Consider the following 21442-nt stretch of genomic DNA (forward strand, 5'->3'; position numbering starts at 1 on the left):
ACATTTGATTTTGTGTTTTTAAAATACTTTTGATCATAATTCAGACTTTCAGCATTAATCACCTGTCTTAGGTGGCCTGTTTACAAAAGGGATTTTTAGGTTCTCCATTTGCCCTTAATATTGGGAATAGAGACAGAGTTTCTGTAGGACTCTGACAACATACGTCTTTACGAAGTTTTTTTAAATATATATATTTATCTTCTTGGCTTTCTTAAATATCATCAATGTCTTTTCTTGCTTTACGTATTTAGCAACTTAAATGTCATCTTGTCTGAGATCAATACATTTCCAACTTGGAGAGATAGTGAGAAGAGAGACTTCAGATTTTTAAAATGTGGAACAACACATTCTGATGGTGACCAGGTTTTAAGCTATTTCTTCAGTAGACAAAAGTACTTAGGCTACCAATGATAAGCTTTTAATATGGATCTAAGATTGTCTCTGTTCTCCTTCTTTCCTGGTTGTTAGTCTTTGGAATTTCTTATGCACTCTTAAAATTATTTCATGTACTGACACATTCACTTTCAGTGATAAAACATGACTGTATGACCAGGTAGGTAGGCTGCTTTTCAGATTCCTGTACTAACTGAATGGGCCCCATTAGCCCAAGTGAGAGCTAAACTTGTCACTCTTCCTAAATGTCTTCCTCAGCTGAGTGCCTATTTACAGTAATCTACTGCTGCTTATAGCAGATGCTATGATTTGTATAAGCTGTCATATCTGCTTGGAAGAACAATATTGAAAGGCATTGAGATACTTATTTTCCTCAAAAGCCCATAATCCAACAACTATTTAGAATATCTTATTTAAGAGATAGGTTTATAATACCCAAAGGGAACTTAATATATTCTGAAAGTCCCTGATTGAATGGATTCTGACCTTAACCAGGAATATTAATTAAATGCTTATCAGACACTTACTGTGCTATCCCAGGGTTGGCCACTGTTGAGGGAACACCAGATGAATCATATTGTCCCTGCCTTCAAGGAGTGTATATTCTAATAGGACAGACAGCCCATCAGCAGAGTAGGAGGTAGAAAGTGCTCAGGGATCAGATAAAGTGATCAAGGAAAGTGGAGGATGCAGCGGTAAGATAGAATGCTGTGCACACAGAGATTGAGGGGATCATGTGGTGGGAATTAGTTATGCAAGCCAGGCCTTTGTCTTGGCTTTTGTTCAGTTGGAAGGAGCATAAAACCACTAAAGTAGCTTATGTTTAGAAATAGGGCTTACTGAAGGGGACAAGGCATCTCCTGGAATCCAAATGCACATCCCAAGACTCACAAGAGTTAGAGGGCACAGGCAGGCCCTGTCAGATCCTGTCTCTGCTAGATCTAGTCATGTCTGTTTCTCATCTTCCCTTGTCTCTCTGGGTATTTCCCTGCTTTCCTTTCCTGGACTAACTGCTTCTTCCAGATGCCTAGTTTGAGTCCACCCATGGTTTTTTGGGGGGTTTTCTTTGTTTTTTTGTTATGTTTTGTTTTTGTTTTTGTTTTTGAGGCAGGGTCTCACTTGTTGCCCAGACTGGAGTGCAGTGATGTGGTCACGGTTCACTGCAGCCTCGACTTCCTCGCTCAAGCTGTCCTCCCACCTCAGCCTCCCGAGTAGCTGGGACTATAGGCGCAAGCCACCATGCACCCATGGGTGTTGACATGCCACCTGTGGCTCAGACTTATCCTCACCTCCAGTCAAATTTCTTCCTTATCTAGCAGCAGCCTTTGTGTGTTCATGAAAGCCCTTGAGGAAGAGAATGCTATGTACAGTTTGGTTTTCTTGGGCTCTCATGAAGTATAGGGATGGCACTGCAGAGTTGAAATACAGTCACTAATGAGTCCTCCTTCAGAGAGCTGAGGGTGGGAGCACCACATAAAAGGAGTTGGGGGTCAGCAGCCTCCTGATAGTCTGAAAGCCAAAGATGATGGATGTGGAGCTCCACGGGGAGGCTATAGCATGTCACATTATGTTTCCTGCCCTTGAGGAAAGCTTTTCACCAGGCAGGCAGTACAGATACGTACTTAATAGCAATGTGAGGTACACTGATAAATACCAGAAAACATTCCCTAAGAGGGGTTAGCATTATTTCACTGCGAGCAGAGGAGGTTTGTCCGTGTGGGGGGACCCTAATGGGCTTAGGCATTTGAAGTGTAGTCTAAGGGATCTTAGGTAAGAGTGTGTTTGGAACACAGTGTATGTATTTATACAACAAATGTTCTGTGTGGCTATAATTTAGGAAAATTTGTAGGAATTGAGGACAGCTTATTTTTCTACTAGCTGACAGAGAGCTTGGTTTGCTTCTGCTTTAAGTATAAGTATCTCAAGTCCTTTTTTAAAAAGGAAAATCAAGAAAATAGTCGGAATTGGGTTTCACATAAGAAACATTTTAGAAAAGAAGGGGAGTGTGAGAGTTGGGATTTGCTAATGTGTGCTGTATTAGCAAATTGTTTGCACTGCTTGTCATATTAGCAATACATGTATGTTTTGAAAAACACATGCAAATTAAACAGCTTAAGGAACTTCTATCTTTATTTCCTATGTAATATTCAAGATGCTGCAAAGAAAATATTAAAACACTGAACCAATGCTTATAGTTATAGTAGTCCTCCTGTCTCTGCAGAGGATACCTTCCAAGACCCCCAGTGAATTCCCGAAACCTTGGATGGTACGAAACCCAATGTATACTATGTTTTTTCCTATGTGTACATACCTGTGATAAAGTTGGATTCACAAATTAGGCACAGTAAGTGATTCACAACAACTCATAATAAAATAGAGCAATTATGACACTCTGCTACCATCACTACTCTTGTGCTTTGGGGCCGTTATTAAGTCAAATAAGAGTTACTTTAACACAAGCACTATGATCAAGTGACCGATGGGCAGGTAGCGTGTACAGCATGGTGACGCTGGACAAAGGGATGATTCACTTTCTGGACCGTATGGGTTTGAGATTTCATCACACTTCTCAGAATGGTACACAATTTAAAACTTATTGTTGGCTGGGCGTGGTGGCTCATGCCTGTAATCCTGGCACTTTCAGAGGCCAAGACAGGAGGAGCTCTTGAGGCCAGGAGTTTGAGACCAGCCTGGGCAACATAGGACAACTCTGTCTCTTTCTTAAAATTAAATATAGGCCGGGCGCGGTGGCTCACACCTGTAATCCCAGCACTTTGGGAGGCCGAGACGGGTGGACCACGAGATCAGGAAATCGAGACCATCCTGGCCAACATGGTGAAACCCCGTCTCTACTAAAAATACAAACATTACCCGGTGTGGTGGCGTGCACCTGTAGTCCCAGCTACTCAGGAGGCTGAGGCAGGAGAATCGCTTGAACCTGGGAGGCAGAGGTTACAGTGAGCCGAGATTGCGCCAGTGCACTCCAACCTGGACAACAGAGAGAGAGTCCATCTCAAAAAAATAAATAAATATAAAAGAAAAATAAATCTCGTTTATAGAGCTTTCCGTTTAATGTTTTTGGACTGAAACTGTGGAAAGCAAAACCGTAGATAAGGGACGACTACTATAATTATGATAAAAATCAGGAACTTCATCTAGCCATGAGGACATTTGTGTTTCTGATTATTTAAATTTTTATTCTTGACTAAAATGATGAACTATATTTATATTTATATCTTTAAATATAAATGAACTATAGTTACATCTTTATAAATATAAATGAGCTATATATTTATATTTTTATATAAATGTAAATATTTTTATATCTATGTAAACATAAAAATGCTTTTTTTCCTCTCTGGATGTTTACTGGGGTTATTTAATAAAAACCTAGGGCTGATATTGGGAATTTTTGTTGGGATTTTAAATTTTAACATGTTTGTTTTGTTTTTTGTTTTGTTTCGTCGTTTGCTTTCTGAGCTGGGAGCTGATTGTGCTTGTGGCAACTGCTTTATCTAAAGGGTCTTGCTTTGCTTCAGAAGAAATTTTGTTACCTTGATTGCTGATGTTCTCCCCCTTAAATAAACCTCAGCTCCGCCTCCCGGCTTCATGCCATTCTCCTGCCTCAGCCTCCTGAGTAGCTGGGACTACAGGCGCCTACCACCACGTCCGGCTAATTTTTTGTATCTTTATAGAGACGGGGTTTCATCGTGTTAGCCAGAATGGTCTCTGTCTCCTGACCTTGTGATCCGCCCGCCTCGGCCTCCCAAAGTGCTGGGATTACAGGCGTAAGCCACTGTGCCTGGCTTACTGCTTCCATTTTAATAGTTAGTACAGTAGGAAAACTACGCATGGGCTTTATGTGTTTTGTTTTGTTTTGTTTTGTTTTTGAGACCGAGTCTTACTCTGTCACCAGGCTGGAGTGCAGTGGTGTGATCTCAGCTCACTGCAGCATCCACCTCCTGGGTTCAAGCAATTCTCCTGCCTCAGCCTCCTGAGTAGCTGGGAATTAACAGGCATGCGCCACCACACCCAGCTAATTTTTGTATTTTTAGTAGAGACAGGGTTTCACCATGTTGGCCGGGATGGTCTTTATCTCTTGACCTCATGATCCGCCCGCCTCGGCCTCCCAGAGTGCTGGGATTACAGGTGCGCGCACCACCGTGCCCGGCCTGGTTCTAATTTTATAATCTCCACATCCATCTGCATATTAAAAATTGTCATTGTCCGTGTTAGAGAGAGAGAAGCTGAAGCACAGAAAATAACACACATGTCCTAGATTTCATGGCGGGAACTGGAAGTAAATTCTGTGTTTGGCTCATCACTGTATAAAGTTCTAGAACTAGTCTTTAGGGAAAAGCCCCATCTTCATGGGTTTTAATTTGTCAATTTGCAATTCTACCTGCTTGGAAATAGTCAACCTAATCAGTTACTGCCCTGTTGCACCAACTACTACCACAGGAACCTGAAGATGGTATGCAACCAACATGAGAAACAGATCCTTTTCTCCTGGTCATCAATGTGTACCCTACAAACAATTTGTTGGTTTTAAACTGTATAGAGGGAACCATGATGTGAATGAATATGCCTGCTACTGGGTTTATAGAAAACCAGTGACTCCTGAGGAAATTCTCAGCAGGGTTGTATTTCAGTGAAGTGGCAGCTAGAACCCCTTTAGAAAAATGCAGTAACTCACACTTTACTGCACATAAAGTCGTGTCCCTCAGGGTGGACTCTCAAGTGTCATAGAGTTTATGACTCATGAGTGCTGCAGCTTTGTGATCTAATAAACAAGTAAAAATGGTGGGAGAATTATATTCCTGTACAAAAAGCCACTTCACCTTTCATTATATAGAAAAAAAGCCATGGGAATATTGAATTTTTAGTGGCATTTTTCAGTTGAGCATTTTCTGTGATCTAAAGTGCCTGCATTGAGATATTAAGATACTTAACAAAGGAAAATAAAGAGAAGTCATAATAGCTGGATCCCTCTGGAGCTAGGCTACTGTGGCAGTGGCTTCAAGAATAACTCTCTCAACACCCACCCCAGGATTCTGATTTAGAGATTTTTTTGTGTGTTCTCATAGCATATACCTCCACCACTGAATTTGTCCCCCGCTACACTGATTGATACCTTATTTTTAAATTTTGTTTTTAAAATAGATGGGTTTTTTAAGAGCAGTTTTAGGTTCACAGAAAAATTGAGAAGAAAGTAAAAGGCTTCCCATCGACTTGCTACCTCCACACATGCTTAGCCTCTCCTATTATCAACATCCCCCACACAGTGGTACATTTGTTACAATCGATGAACCAACATTGATACATCATTAGTACCCAAAGGCCATAGTTCCCCTGAGGGTTCAGTCTTGGTGGTATACATTTTTTGGGTTTGGACAAACGTATAATGATATATGTCTATCACTGTGGTATCATACAGAGTAGTTTCACTGGCCTAAAAATCCTCTGTGCTCTATCCGTTCATCCTCCCCCTGCCCCCAGCTGCCCAAACCCCTGGCAACCACTGATCTTTTTAATCTCTGGAGTTGTGCCTTTTCCAGAATGTCATAGAGTGGGAAGAATGTCATATAGTATGGAGCCTTTTCAGATGGGCTTCTTTCACTTAGCAATGTTAGTGAAGTTCCTCTGTGTCTTTTCATGAGTTCATAGGCCATTTCCTTTCAGTGCTAAATAACATTCCATTGTCTAGGTGTGTACCCCATCGTGTTATTTATCCATTCACAGTGCTTTATTTTTTAACTGATTTTTTGGGGGTCTGGGACTAAGGTAAGGTAAACAAGGCACTCAGGAATTGAGATTAAGAATTTTTAATGTGATATTTTTAAAAATCAAAATTACTGCAAAAAAACTCTATGATGAACAAAATATCAACTTTTTAAACAAAGATTGAGTCACGCCGAGCCCTCTGAATGTCATGGACAATCATAAGCAAATTTCTGTGTATCGTCTAACTCTCTATGGACATTATCTTGCTCAGAGACCTTGCTCTCCCTCCAAGGAAGGCACTGCTTCTCCTGTAGCCTTCTCAGGTCAAAGTTCTTTTCTCAAAATCCTCACAGCGTTGCCCCTACAGGTGGGAATGTCCTCTTTGCCTTTTCATTTTTGTTTCCAAACCACTCTTCCTTTCTCTTCCCTAAAAGCCTCCCCCACCTCAGCTGTGAAGTGCATGCTTTCAGACTAGATGGTTTTGCTCCTCCACCTGTTGGTCATCTCCAGACCTCTTTCTACCTCATCGACGTTCACCACTCAGACTTTGAAGATTTTAGCTCCTTCCTTGCTGTCATCCAGTGTAGCCACTCATTTGCTGACTCTTAAGTGATCCTAATATTGATCTCAGTGATCCTCCCAATATTCCAGTTTGTCAGTTCATGATTCTCACCCCTCCAATCACATTGTTTTCATCATTCTCCATCACCTGTTGCTTACAATGGTCATATTATACTCCTTGCAATGACCAATAACTACAACTCCTCCAAAATTTTAATTTCAATTATCTGACTCTGCAAGTACTACTTATTACCACCTCACTTTCTCCAGTCATGTACGCCACACATTCTTTAGCCCCTGGAGTGTGATCAGTGGACCCAGACTCCGCTGGTCCTACCACCTTTTACCTGTGTCTAATTCCCCTCATATTCTAACGTTTGCCACTTCAGATTGCATGGCCCAGCATTCTAATCATGCCCTTGCTTATACCATCAGATCTCTTTATTCATTGTTATTTATTTGGCAAAACAGCCACCCTGGTGAAATGCAAGATTTATGCAAGGGAATGCACATTGTAGAAATAGATGTTTGTGTTTGTGTTTTTCTTTCAAATCTCATTAATAAATAGAAGTGGTTTGATATTTCACAAATATGATTTAATCGAGTTTCACATTTCATTCTAAGTGCTCAGTAAACACCATGATTTATTCACAACAGTAATCAAAGCAAGGGACTGTAGTTAGTTATAGGAGCAAAGAGAATTCATGAATTTATCTAAATGACACCCTTGATAAATTTTTGATAAATTATATTCATGTAAGTTACTTGGAATAAGAGGAGAATTTTTATATAGAAAGCTTTCTGTGTGTCATATTCTGTAAAATGTTTGTCTGATTAGTGAGATCTAGGGGGAGGTTGAATTTAAGTAAAGATAATATCCCCAGCCATATCTGTTGTAACATTTATTTAGAACATTACAGACTATTACCCCACACCAATTTATTTCACACCAAAAATCACCCCATGCTTGTAAGAATCCTCCTTTCCCCCTCTTGTTTCTATTTGAGCTCCCCTGAGAAAATATTTTCCGTCTAAATGAGTGCAATAAATTAAAAGTTGCATTGATAAATATTTTGAATGGAATGGCTAGATGCTTGTTATTTGCATCTTTTTCTTTCTACTGGTTTTTTTTTAGCTTGGTCAGAAGTAGAGCAGGCTTGACTGTTAGGGAATAGCAGTACAAGTTGAGTATCCCAAATTTAAAAATCCAGAGTCTGAAATGCTCAAAAATCCAAAACTTTTTGAGTGCCAAATGATGCTTAAAGGAAATGCTCATTGCAGTATTTTGGATTTTGGACTTTTCAGATTTGAGATGCTCAACCAGTAAGTATATAGTGCAGATGTTCCAAAATCGGAAAAAGTTGGAGACCTTGAAAGCACTTCTGGTCCCAAGCATTTTGGATAAGGGACGCTCCACCTGTATCTTACAGTGGAGGCTCATTAGATGCTTGTACATGCCAGCCCCTGCCTCAAATAACAATTGATTCTTTTTGTGTGCTCTCCCAGGTCTACCCTGAACTGCAGATCACCAATGTGGTAGAAGCCAACCAACCAGTGACCATCCAGAACTGGTGCAAGCGGGGCCGCAAGCAGTGCAAGACCCATCCCCACTTTGTGATTCCCTACCGCTGCTTAGGTGAGCCGGCCGGCCGTGGAGCTGGTGTTGACTGGGGGCCTGGTCTTTAGGGAGGAAAAAGAGGATGCTCCTGGTAGCTCACGTACACAGACTTGTTCTTCAGCACGTCGCCACTCTGTGTTGTACTGTGGTTTGGACTCTTGCAGTTCCAGTCTGTGCACTGACACTCCAGGAGCAGTATTTTTGAGTTCTCTGCCTCAGAATGAATTTATCCAGGATGTTGATTGAAATTACAAATTCCTGAGCCAGTCCCAGGACTCCTGAATGAAAAATGCCCATAGTAGTGGATCCAGGAATTCTTATTTTACCGTATCCCATAGATGATTCTCATGAACTGGGGCCTTGTGTGTTTCTTCACATAGACTTTCTAGAAGAAAGAATCTAATGTGAAGCTGAAGCATTTTGCTAATTTCTAAAAAAGAAAAAAAAACTTTTTTACAACAACTACTCCTCTTATTTGGTGATAGTAGAGGAATTGGAATTGAGAAGGCTTTTTTTCTGCTTACATCAAACTGGAGGAAACACTTTGATCACTAATGTTTAATGTTTGTTTGGTCCCAAACCTCAAATTTACTTCAACCTTTTATTTTTAAAAATTGAGTAGTTTTATGTGGTATCGTGCTCTTTTCCTCTGGAAACTGTCATTCTCCATATTTAATCTAACTTGGTTATTAGTCTGTTCCTAGTTGTTGTTTTTGTGTGACCAGTCATTGCAGAAATCAAGTTCTTTGCTCTGATATCTTACATCTAGATGTTTTCCACAAGTGTATTCGTCAGTAGGCAGGTTGTAAATAAGGATATAGAGATTGTCTGTGGAGATTGTGGACGAATATTGATGTGCATTCTGATGACTTCTTATAAAAGTTAAAAGGAATATTTCAAAGAAAATCCAACAGCAAACCTAGAAAGTAAGGATAATTGCTGAAGATTCTGGAAATCTTTGTAATATGTGGTCAAAAATGAATGTCATAAGAGCATATTGATTGCTGTTCATTCATGTGCATAATTTGAGACATAAAATGAAAACACTGGGCGTTAGAATGAAGATTTCACCTGGTGAATTTACTTACAATGTAATTTATTCACAATGTGATTGATGAAGAGAGTGTAGAAAACTAGATTCTTAAACATTTGATAATTCAAGAGTTTCCTTAAAAAACAAAAACAAACAAAAAACCTCCAAGTGAACAAACAGTACAAGTAATAAAAATATAAAAAGTATCCTCAGATCTCAATATCAAGTCAGAAGATTTTATAATATTATAATTACACAGAGACTGTCCAAATATTCGTATTTGTTGTGATACACTGTACTATGTACCATTTAGTGAAACAACAGCCTAAGAAATGTGGTTTTAAATAATTAATCTCATCTAACAAACACCTATTTGATAGTAAAGTTAATGACCTGTCCTCACCTTATGTTTTTAACCATTATGGAAAGAGAACCACTTGAAAATGTATCATTCCACTAACAAACAATTACAGAGCTGTGATGCACAGGCTGGAGACTGGCAAGGAGAAATGGAGAGAAGCCCATAAAATAATTTTCTCTGGGAAGGAGTTTATTCCTGCCAAGCCTTTGCCATCAGCCATTATCAGATTTCTCTTTCATCCTCCGAACAGATTCTGGACTCCTTTGATGTGGAGGTACATAATTCAAGAAGATGGGTCACTTGCGACATGTTAAGCAAATTTCCCCGTTCTGGTGTAGTGTCTGATGTGAAATGAGCATGTTGACACTAACTGTTCTTGACTACTACGGGACTAGATAATCATTAGCTATTTCCTGTAGGTACTTGGCCTGTTCGAATCATTTTACCATATTTTCTCATTTTATGAATCACTGGTCCTTTTCCATTGGACCTGAAATTAGACCCTCATATGACAAGTAGAGCATATGTTGTCTCTTACTTTGTTATTAACCTTAGATTAGAATTAAGGAATATAGGCACTGCTTTTTTCTTAGGTAGTGGCAAATTTTCCAAAGATCTCAAATCCAGAGTTTTATACAGAGTTTATAAAATAACCTGGTAGAGTAGGCAGACTATGCCTTGTCTTTCCGGAAAAGGAATTGAAAAACAGGCTTTTCAATAGGGGTAACATAGGTAACATAGGTACGTAGGTGTAACTCATGTCCATTTTACTTGCACTTAATAGGCAGGCAGTGTTGGTTCTTAGTCTCTCTTCACAGGCTATACAGCTACCGAGATCCAGAGAGGTTGAATCTCTTGCTGTAACTCACAGCAAATAAATGGGAGAGTCAGTACTGCAGTCAGCAGTACAGTCCAAGATCTCTTGATTATTGGTCCAGTATTTTTTACAGTATAAACAAAAATTTGTTTTAAAGCAAATATTAACTATGAATTAGAGACAATAAATAACACTACAAAAGAAACTCACAGCTATCGCTGTGTTGATAAAGGAGACAAGCATGACCTAGTACAGGATAAATCTCCATGTGATATGGTTTCTACTTTATAGTAGTAGTAGGTAACATTCTTACATATTATTGCTGCTTAACAAAGAATTACTGTTCAGCATTAACATAAGTATGCTCTAAAATCTCTGGACTGTATCCAAATACATGTTTTAGACAAAAGAGGGTTTTTTTGTTTTTTTGTATTTTTTTTTTTTTTACTGACCTAGCAAACAAAATAAGATTGTCTTAAACATTAAGCGTATTAAAATTCAAAACAAAGCTTGAAGAGAGAAAAATGCTTGTTATGTCTTGCACGCAGCCTTCCTAACCTCTTTATCAGATGAAGGATCCAGTGCGGCACTGGATTATTTTTCTGTAATGTTTTGCTTGGACATATGTGCTCTCCATTTCTTGTCTGCATGGGGAAAGTATGTCAGGTTGCTGTTGCCATTTTCTTCCCATAGAGTGGCTAATTTCCCTTGAGAATCAGTTGGCTTTCTCAAAAATCTCACCCTTTGCTTTTGGTAGTACCTCTGCAACCAGAGGGGAAGATTCATCTTAATCATGTGAGCATTTTATTAATTCTCTCATGTGATTCAAGCACATCGTTACTGTTACTCAAGGAGAATATTTTCTTTGCAAAGCTTTCAACCCTTTCCATTTGAATGACTTCTGTTCGTGGCGTAATAGATCCACTGTTGAAATTGGCACTTTCGCCGGGCGCGGTGGCTCACGCCTGTAATCCCAGCACTTTGGGAGGCCGAGGCGGGCGGATCACAAGGTCAGGAGATCGAGACCACGGTGAAACCCCGTCTCTACTAAAAATACAAAAAATTAGCCGGGCGCGGTTGTGGGCGCCTGTAGTCCCAGCTACTCCGGAGGCTGAGGCAGGAGAATGGCGTGAACCCGGGAGGCGGAGCTTGCAGTGAGCTGAGATCCGGCCACTGCACTCCAGCCTGGGCGACAGAGCGAGACTCCGTCTCAAAAAAAAAAAAAAAAAAAAAAAAAAAGAAATTGGCACTTTCCTGTGCTTGTCTTTCACCAGCAAAGGCAAGGAACATTGCGTAAAATAAATTACTGTTGAATTATTGGGGCAAAGTCAGGTTAATAGCTTAATCCAAAAGAAGAATTACAAGTTACAGAATTTTACCTTAAATGTCATTCTGTTTCATTTTGTAATTAAGACTTTGCAGATATGTAAGTAGTAATGACCAGAAATCTAATCAGATATGGTCAAATGAGAAAGGTATTCAGTTCATGTTAATTTTGAATTTTATTGTTTTAAAACAATTTTAGGAAAAGCATGCCTTGTTTTCTAGGTTTCTTGGCTGCCTTTTACCAGTTATCTCAGCTATCTTCTTTCGCATGGAAAGGCTGTATTTGAATACTCTGACATACCAGGGTAGTTCTTTGAATTTATGTAAACAACAATTTTCTTGAGACACATCAATACAACGCAATAGTTAGAAATGTCACATGAGAGTTCACCAAACTTTAAAAATGGAGGTGAGGACGGAAAAACATTTTTATTGTAGACTTTAAGGATCTTGTAAATCCCTGCATGTAATCCAGTGTGCTAGAGAATTGGTGCCCATGGTGCCTCCTGTCCCCACCGACCTGCTCTGTGTAAATCCTACTAATTCTGAAGTCGTGGGAGATGCATGTGCAGGGGCTATACATGCACTGTGATGAGAATGGTACTTCATCATTCTCATTATTTAATGAGCCCAGCCTCTGCACACAAGAAGGATGCAAATTCTTGAATGTTCTTGATTGTTTACATCATGGTCTCATAAGGAATGACCAGAATTGCTGGGTATCTCTTCATCAGGGAAGGCTAATCAGCCATCCTTGGAGAGACATCAGACTCCTTTATATGTGGCCTTCCCATGGGACCTGTGAATGGTCCACGTTAATCATGCTTCAAAACCAGTATATGCAGCCTGATTCTCAACTAAGTAAAAGAAAACATGTCAAGAAAAGAAATCTTACCAGTGTTTATCTCCAAACAGTGGGATTACAGGTGATTTTGATTTTATTTAAGCCCTTTTCTATGGATTTGAATGATAAATGAGTAGCTTTTATCATCAGCAAAAGATAGACTATGAAATCAGTACATATAATTTTGTATCTGTGTGTAGTACCATCGAATGGTAATAGAGAAAAGTAGAAAGACTTGAAAGTCGACACAGAATGATCATTAATTTGTTTTATCTCTTGGTAGTTGTACTTTATGAGCTTTATACATACAGTATGGGAAAATACACTTTAGTTTTAAAAACACCACGCTGCCAAATTAAAAGAAAATATGTTCGTTCATACGATCTTCAACAATATTTAAGCAGCGTTAATCATCACTAATTCTTCAGGAAGATTCGTGATCTTCCTTACTTTTTTTCCCTCCAAAATTGCATATGGCAGCCACATAGGCCAGAAGGAAGAATGGGAAGAGCTTACATTTATCTCATAGATTCCTTCTGGGTGAGGAAGACTTAGAAAGTGAAGCCCTCTTCCATTTGATGAAGCAAGAACACCTATAAAAATGGTGTCCTTCTAGATAGGTCATCCTCCGTGACTCACTGCCACACTTCCTTGGCCCTGTCCCAAGTTCCACAGTGGCCTCAATCGCATTGGCTCCTGCTTGATTTGCTTTCTAAAACTCAGGACAGGGGATGAGTTGAGAAGACTGACTTTTTTAAGAGTCACATTTTGAAAAGAAAGAAGCGTAGTGGTGTTTCTTGGCTCCATTTCCAATTTTGTTGCTTTTCGTTTTAATTATTGTACCTGGTATTGTGTCCTCTTTCTGGGACTTTTAACAACGAATGTTTTGATTGATAAGAGCTGTAATAGTATGGGTGATTTATACTTCATTACATCTTCAGTTTTGTCTTCTTTACTGGAGTTGTATTCAGGTGTCATTAAGTAACAGGAGACATTGAAAAGAAACAATAACTTTTGAAAAACTGCTGTTATGGCTTATGAGTGGGCTTTGCTGATATTTTCTTGAAGCACAGAATTTAGCTATCTGTGAAGGTCCTAGATGACAGGTGAGAAAAAGAAACCCAACTTATTTGTCATGATATTGTCCCAAGGCTTGTTAGTAATTGCTTTGAAAAATGAATAGCAAGGCTAATGGACATCTCATTTGTAGTACATGCTATGAATTGCAAATATGTGCTCAAAAGAAATTTCTCTGATTACAAAAGTAATATATATTCAGTGTACAAAGTTGTGAAAATGTAACCACTAGCTAAAAATAATCAAAACCATTTGGCTTCCTTGCAGTCTACATTCTTTTCATATATGTTTTGCTTTTGTTTTTAGTGTTATATAATTGTTTCCTGTTTTGTGACTTGCTTTTTTCACCTAACATTTTTAGAATACCCTATCTGTGAAATTAAATATTCTTGGAGAGCATAATTTTTAATGTAGCATCACACCAGACACCGTAATGTGTTTACTCTTTATTTATGGTTATTTAGGTGGTTTTCTTTATTTTGTGGTGGTGTAATAGTTGTTATAAGTGATGCTGTGATAAACATCCTGGTAGATAAATTTGTGTTCAGTTGATTTTTATATAACGGTTATTGGCGGAATGCCTTACAAATCTAATAGTTGGTGTAATAAAATATATGTGTCACATAATTGTATATGAAAATATGGAGGAAAATTTTAATACTGATTTATGATCCTGAGTTTAACATAAGCATAGATACCCCTACATTTAGCTATGATTTTTTTTTATTGATGGAGTAAAAGCACGTGTAATTTCTACTTAAAACCATTTAAAATAATTACTATTTAAATCTATTTAAACAATTTTAAATACTCCTTTTCCAAATTTCCACCTTAGGAAACAGTTAATTGAATATTCTCAGAGAAATAAGTCCTACAAAATTGACCAATAAAAGGTCAAACTTATGTATTCATTGTGTATGTTTTATTGATCACCCACAGTGTGAGAGTCCCTAGAGGTGGCTGAAATGTGGGCCTTCCTCTTACAGAGTAGATAGTGGGCATGAAGGGGGATGGAATTTCAGCTCCGGAATTTAAGGCAGACTTGACAGGAAGTAGCATTGTGAGCCAAGATCTCAAGGATAAGATTTCAAGGCAAGAAAGGAGATGTATTTTAGGTATTCAGACAGAGGGTCAACAAAGTCTTTAAGGTAGGAACTGAAAGGATATGTGTAGAAGAACATGGTTCACAGTTTTCAGAAAGAAGAGGTAATTGGTCATGATAAGAGTAGTAGTTTTTAAAAATCATTACTATTTTAATTCATTTATAATAAATACTTTTATGTTATAATTTTAAAGTTTATATCCAAATAATTGTTTTCAAGATGGTAATGAATGTATACTGCTTTTATGTATACACATAATACTTTTTGCTTTTTGGTAACTAAGTTTATAATTTTTGAGGGCAGAAAATATTTTTGTTTTTCACTTACAAAAGAAATTATTATTTTAACAAGAGTTTTTGACAGCAGTGCTTTATGCCAAAGGAAAATAAGGCAACATTTAAGATATCAAAGAAAGCAAATGCAAAACAAAGATTATTTATTTATTTATTTATTTATTTTTGAGACGGAGTTTCACTCTTGTTGCCAAGGCTGGAGTGCAATGGCGTGATCTCGGCTCACTGCAACCTCCACCTCTTGGGTTCAAGCTATTCTCCTGCCTCAGCCTCCTGAGTAGCTGGGATTACAGGCACCCGCCACCACACCCAGCTAATTTTTTGTCTTTTTAGTAGAGATGGGGTTTCATCATGTTGGCCAGGTTGGTCTTGAACTCCTGACCTCAGGTGATCTACCTGTCTCAGCCTCCTAAAATGCTGGGATTACAGGCATGAGCCACTGTGCCCAGCCAAAACAAGGATTGTATATTCAATCAAACTGACATGCAGATATGATCACATGAAATAAATATCAACATACAATAACTCACGGCATATTTTCACATTATTTTCCTGTAGAGTCTCCTAGAGAACAAGTTTCAGATAACCAGAATACCTAGAGAAAAACTGATATAAGGATGGGTAATGAGCATTAAGTAGAAACATAAAAACTAAGACTCAGTGATGGTAAAAAGTAGGATAATACAGTATTCCACAGCTATATGCTGTGACAATAAAGAGAGTCTGTAACTGTCAGGCCTCAGAGCCCAAGCTAAGCCATCGTGTCCCTTGTGACCTGCACATATACACCCAGATGGCCCGAAGCAAGTGAAGAATCACAAAAGAAGTGAAAATGGCCTGTTCCTGCTTTAATTGATGACATTCCACCACAAAAGAAGTGAAAATGGCCGGTCCTTGCCTTAACTGATGACATTACCTTGTGAAATTCCTTTTTCCGGACTCATCCTGGCTTAAAAGCTCCTCCACTGAGCACCTCATGACCCCCACCCCTGCCCACCAGAGAACAACCCCTTTGACTGTAATTTTCCTTTACCTACACAAATATTATAAAATGGCCCCACCCCCATCTCCCTTCTTTGACTCTCTTTTTGGACTCAGCCCACCTGCACCCAGGTGAAATAAACAGCCCTGTTGCTCACACAAAGCCTGTTTGGTGGTCTCTTCACATGGACACAAGTGAAAGTAACTTTAATGGGGAAAAATGAGAAGAAGATATGCATAAAGAAATGTTAACTGTTTTTATATTAATGGAGTAGTATTAGTGTGTAATTCTGAGCCTGGTGTATAAGTAATGTGGCATAACGTAAGTGAATAGTTGTGTGATATTTTAATTCGATCATCCCATGTATTTGAGAATCAGAATTTTTGATGCGGAAAAAGAAGATTCACATGTAACATATAATCTATTAAAAAGATACCCTGTAGTCATGAGTTTGACTTCTAGGTATCATTTCTCAGTATAACATATTGTTGTAGATTTCAGATAACGTTTTTCCCCATAAATACTGTCCACTGCAGGCCTAAAAATAATGAAAAGGCCTAAAAGACCAACTCAGTAGCAGTAAACACCAGTACTGCACCTAGATTATGGTCTTTAGAAACCATTTTCCAATGAAAGACATCAGTAATCTTTGGAAAGCAGGAATTTTTTTTTTTCTTCTTTTTTTTTGAGACGGAGTCTCGTTCTGTTGCCCAGAGTGGAGTGCAGTGGTGCGATCTTGGCTCACTGCAAGCTCTGCCTCTGGGGTTCAAGCCATTCTCTGCCTCAGCCTGCCGAGTAGCTGGGATTACAGGAGCCCGCCACCACACCCAGCTAATTTTTTTTCGTATTTTTAGTAGAGATGGAGTTTGACCACCTTGGCCAGTCTGGTCTTGAACTCCTAACCTCATGATCCACCTGCCTCGGCCTCCCAAAGTACTGGGATTACAGGCATGAGCCACCACAACCCGGCAGAAAGCAGGAAATTTTTTAAAAGCTATTTTAATTAAGTCTTGTAAAAAAAAAAAATGAGCAGAAAGAAACAAAAAACTTTAAAAAAACCTTAAAAAATGAGCAGAATCTTAGGAATCACCTGCGACTTTGGTTATTCATGCTTAGCCATTTCTGTAGGAAATTCCAGCACTATTTGAGTTAGACCACTAATTATATATGTGTGTTGTAGCTTTCTCCAAGAGATAATGGAATTCACAAATCAAAATTTTGAGATTATTAAGTGTTACAAGTGAAGTATAACCCCTGTCATTTGCTTTCAAATGAACAGCTAGACATATTTTGTGTTGATTTCTTAGGGATACTGCTTTTTTTGTTTGTTTGTTTGTTTATTGAGATGGAATTTAGCTTGTCACCCAGGCTGAAGTGCAATGGCGAGATCTTGGCTCACTGCAACCTCAGCCTCCCGGGTTCAAGTGACTCTCCTCCCTCAACCTCCCAAGTAGCTGGAATTACAGATGCACACCACCAAGCCTAGCAGATTTTTTTATTTTTAATAGAGACAGGGTTTCACCATGTTGGCCAGGCTGTTTTCAAACTTCTGACCTCAGGTGATCCACCCGCTTTGATCTCCCAAAGTGTTGGGATTACAGGCGTTAGCCCCCATGCCTGGCCTAGATAGGCTTTTAGTTGATTTCCATATACAGTGTATATAGGGAGAAACAGACTAAGACAGACACTGGTATCCACAGAAGTGAAAAAAATAAAGTGAGGTATAATTTAAATTTCACACGGTCATGGTCACATTTTTCAGCTTTTTGCACCTATGTTGTATAAAAAAGACAAAAATGCCTTTAGAGGCACAAGTTTTCAGGACTTCCTGAAGCTGTGTCATAATTTTAAAATGCCATTTAAAAATGCCATCAGATTTAATAACATATCAGCTGAACACTGTGGATTTCTGTTAACGTTGAGTCTTCAAAAATTTCTCCCTGTATTGGGAATTAGTACTGTTATGTCAGAGCTGGTGGTCTGAAATGTGAACCTTTCTGTGCCAACCAGTAAACAGCTGCTTCTGCTTTCTAGCTGGGTAATTCAGTCTTGGAAATTATTAGATAATTCCCACACCATTTCGGCTTGCTGTTTTAACATAAATTTAATATGAACAATATTTTTAGCTAACCTCAAACTGTGTTTATTGTCGTGGAATTTTCTGTTTTATTCTGAGGTAAATGATTGCAAATGGTTATGATGAAGAATCAGAGAAGAAAGTGGACTTTCATCAAAGTTCTCTTTCTACTCCAGCCGCTTCTGAACATCTTTCTCAAGCACTGTGTTTCCATCAGTCCCTACCCCAGCAGAGAAAGGAAACAGTTTTCCCTTTTGTCTTTAGAACCCTCTTTTCATCATGTCATTTCCCAAAACAAATAAAAATCTTGAGATACTGTCTTGATTTTTTTTTTTTTTTTTTTTTTTTGGAGACGGAGTTTCACTCTTTGTTGCCCAGGCTGGAGTGCAGTGGCGTGATCTCGGCTCACCCCAACCTCCGCCTCCTGGGTTCAAGCAATTCTCCTGTCTCAGCCTCCCTAGTAGCTGGGATTACTGGCATGTGCCACCACGCCCAGCTAATTTTGTATTTTTAGTAGAGACGGGGTTTCTCCATGTTGGTCAGGCTGGTCTCGAACTCCCGACCTCAGGTGATCTGCCCACCTCGGCCTCCCAAAGAGCTGGGATTACAGGCGTGAGCCACCACGACCTGCCGAGTTTGATTTTTTTTTTTAATCATTCAAGCCAGTAAATAACTTTCCAGACAGCTGTAGTAGAAAAGAGAACTTGTGTGTGACAGACTGATAGAAGATTTTGCGATTGAGAGCTCTATGGTTAATGCCATGTGATAATTGTAGCCAGATGAAGAATATGAAATTTAAGGAAGTGTTTTAGAGTGGTACAGATAGCTATTATTATGATTCTTGGGGTGGAAGAGTAGCTTACATCCAACATAAAAAAAATGGCATTAACTGAATTAACTTCAGCCTTTGACATGAAACCCAAGCTCTCATTATGTTTTAAATAATGAACTACATTAAAAATAGTATATAAATATGTAAAATGTATTAGACTCAGACTTCTCATAATTATAGGGAACTTTTGATGTATTTCTTCCCTATGAAGAGAACTAAAGAAATGCTTTTGTGTGGACTTAAAATTTTTCAGTTTTACTATTGTGAATTAGGTACAGCATATCTTTATAATAATTCCAAATAATACCCATTAAAGCAGAACTGTTTATTTACTTATTATGAAGGGAATACTGAAATGAAATTAAGGAAATTTTTTCTCACATATTATATTTTTAAAAAGTTATTTGATGTTTGTACTTAATGGTTTTTTTAAAGCCAATTCTCATTTAGCATTGAGGAAAAAAATATGCTTTTTTTCAGGTACACAAAAGCATCATGGATGTAAGAAATGACATAAAGATGAATCTACAGTCTGGGTTAAGATGTATTTTAATTTTAGTGTCAAAGGCTGTTAGGAAATATTCAGATTTTAGTACTTGACACAGAAGGCTCTCGATATTTGTTTTAGTGTTCAGTCAAGGGATAAATTCTGTCGTCTTTCTCTTTTATCATATTAGTCACTGAGTGGCTTCATTAAACATTCCCTCTTCCATATCCCTTGATAAATATCAGTTTGGTGATGCATCCCAGGAGTGTCTGTCTGTTTTTTTTTTTTTTTTTTCCTTCTCCTGTCAGTGAGTCTTAGGCTTTGGCTTTGAAACCCTACAGTGAAGGGAAATCTCAGGCAACAGCTGTGCAACCGTCTGGAGTCCAGATTGGAGGAGACGAACAGGGCTGGTCCCAGGAGAGAGGCCTCCAGGAAAAAATGGCATTGATGCATTACCTTCCTTAAAGGATTTTCCTGTACTTAGCATGCTTTTTAGGGTTCTACTGGAGAGTTTGGGAAAGATATAGTATTGATGGGTGCGTAGAAAATGAGGCAGTTTTTTAAAATGGGGCAAATATTAACTGTAGACAAAGAAAAACCAAAAGTACAAAATGACAAAGAGTTGTAACATACAAAGATAAAAATATGCCCAAGTATGAGCATTCTGGCACTCACAATACAAATGCCATATACGGGGTAAAACTATACCAGTAGGATGGTGGGAAAGGGAAAGGGGTGGGCTCATGTTCCATGGTGGGAAGACCTACAGTGGAAAAATCAGGAGAAGAGCTATTTAAGCACAGAGTTTAGGGTGTAAGTTGAAGAGACAACTAAATGAGATGGCCATGAATGATTTTTATGACCTCCTCTTGTTATGGGGAAATCGATCAAGGAGGCCTATATTTGATGGCAGGAAGACGTTGAGTTTAAGGTTTCCAGACATTTTTTTTTTTTAATCTGGAAAATTTCTTTTAAGCTTAGAAGTTGCAAGTCAAGTTACTCTTAAAGGCGTCCTAATTTGGTTGTCTAACTTGGAATTAGATAAAGCTAAACTGTGGTTTAACTGAGCTGAGTTTGTTTTATGCTATATCCCAACTTTACAAGATGTTTGCTTTTTCTTGGGTATAACTTACGATTATGCATATGTAAAATTACCTTTATGCCCATTTGACAGACTTTAGGGCTGAATTTCCCTGTGTAAGATGTTGCAGAGGTTGTACTTGTGATTGTTTTTACTCTAGGAACATGTTGATCTTCACTTCTTTAGTGATCGGGTGTTTGTTTAGGAACTTCAAACTCATTGTGATCAAAACTAGACTCATGCTCCCTAAATAGTCTCCCCTGACCACAAATCTGTTGGAAACTTCCAATCCTAATTAATAATCATAAACTTTTTAATGTAAGTCATATGGGGGGGCGTTGCTGTAAGCATAGGAGGTAGGGAGATGGTAGTGTGAGCTGGAGCATATGGTAAAAGTCGTTTGAAAGAAAGTAGAGCCGTGATGTGGATCCTGAGGGATATGTAAAGAAAATGAAGAGGTGTAGGTTTAAAAATGTTTATGGGGCCTGGGGGTGGTAGCTCACACCTGTTAATCCCAGCACTTTGGGAGGCCCAGGCGGGTGGATCACCTGAGGTGAGGAGTTCGAGACCAGCCTGGCCAACATGGTGAAACCCCATCTCTACTAAAAATACAAAAATTAGCCAGGCGTGGTGGCGGGCACCTGTAATCCCAGCTGCTCAGCAGTCTGAGGCAGGACAATCACTTGAACCCGGGAAGCAGAGGTTGCAGTGAGCCGAGATGGAGCCACTGCACTCCAGCCTGGGCGACAAGAGCGAAACTGCATCTTCATAAATAAATAAATAAATAATTTATGGGGATGTTCCAGGGAAAATAGTGAGCCGAGATGGAGCCA

At 38.8% G+C, this 21442-nt stretch overlaps 1 protein-coding gene across 12 annotated transcripts in view; it reads left to right on the top strand.

Moving 5' to 3' along the window:
• The window catches only part of APP (amyloid beta precursor protein), a 286555-nt gene that overhangs the window by 73706 nt on the left and 191407 nt on the right, over window positions 1–21442 (top strand). For all 12 annotated transcript variants that reach the window (XM_015133068.3, XM_015133069.3, XM_015133070.3 and 9 more), the window contains exon 3: window positions 8185–8314. In XM_015133068.3, the coding sequence (XP_014988554.1) occupies window positions 8185–8314 (130 nt within the window). The remainder of the gene's footprint in view (window positions 1–8184; window positions 8315–21442) is intronic.

Source organism: Macaca mulatta, chromosome 3 (genome assembly GCF_049350105.2).
Source record: "Macaca mulatta isolate MMU2019108-1 chromosome 3, T2T-MMU8v2.0, whole genome shotgun sequence".
In the NCBI taxonomy this organism is placed as follows: Eukaryota; Metazoa; Chordata; class Mammalia; order Primates; family Cercopithecidae; genus Macaca; species Macaca mulatta.